At 58.1% G+C, this 823-nt stretch overlaps 1 protein-coding gene across 1 annotated transcript in view; it reads right to left on the reverse strand.

Moving 5' to 3' along the window:
• Window positions 1-7: 7 nt before the first annotated feature.
• SCN4B (sodium channel, voltage-gated, type IV, beta subunit) overlaps window positions 8-823 on the reverse strand; it is a gene marked incomplete at both ends in the record, with an annotated part of 1,525 nt that continues 709 nt past the window's right edge. Inside the window, 3 exons of the mRNA XM_009070735.1 lie at window positions 8-77; window positions 161-290; window positions 556-781. Coding sequence (XP_009068983.1) covers window positions 8-77; window positions 161-290; window positions 556-781 — 426 coding nt within the window. The remainder of the gene's footprint in view (window positions 78-160; window positions 291-555; window positions 782-823) is intronic.

Below are 823 nucleotides of genomic sequence, written 5' to 3' on the forward strand. Positions count from 1 at the left end.
CTTTTTGTTCCGCCTTGGAGCCTGCCAAGCCGTTCTCGGTGTTGTCATTCCCCGACGAGCTCACGAGACATTCCTTCCTGTGGGAGAGGACACAGCTGACAGCCCCCAGCCCCACCTGGCCCCCTCTCCACATGCCCCATGGCAGCACCCCCACACTCACTTCCTATCCTGGGTCTTCTTGATGATGAACAGGACAACCCTCTTGATGAGCATGAAGAGGATGAGGAGGCCAAAGAGCCCCCCCAAAACGCCCACAATGATGAGTGTCACAGTGTTGTCTGTCTCCACCACTGCAGGAGAGAAGGGGCTGAGGGGGCTCAGCAGGTTGCTCCCAGCTGCACATTCCCCCCCCCAAAGCAGTGACCCCCTCCACCAGCTGCTGGCACACAGTGCAGAGGGGCACGAGGCCAAGCCTTGCACTCCAGGGATATCAGCTACCTCCAGGACATCCCAGGTACCACTATAACCACAAGCCAAGATGGGGATCAGCACCCTGGGGCATCCCCACTGTCCCAGTGCCACTCACAGGGCTCAGGAGCCCTGGCCAACACTCACTCTTATGGACCACATTGAGGATGATGGTGGCATTGTGCTGAGCATTCTTCTCCATGGGGTTCCTGACGTGGCAGGTGTATTTCCCAGCATCACTGAACTCCACGTTGTTCAGGACGATGGAGATGTTGTTGTCCTTCTTGGTCGTGGAGCCGACGAAATCGACGCGTGGGTTGCGTGACACGACGGTGGGCTCTGTGGCCTTGTTCTTTATCCTGCCGTGGTAAATCTGCAGAGGTGCAGGGCATGGGGTCAGCTGGGCTCTTGGCAT

Source organism: Acanthisitta chloris, unplaced genomic scaffold, assembly GCF_000695815.1.
Source record: "Acanthisitta chloris isolate BGI_N310 unplaced genomic scaffold, ASM69581v1 scaffold37292, whole genome shotgun sequence".
In the NCBI taxonomy this organism is placed as follows: Eukaryota; Metazoa; Chordata; class Aves; order Passeriformes; family Acanthisittidae; genus Acanthisitta; species Acanthisitta chloris.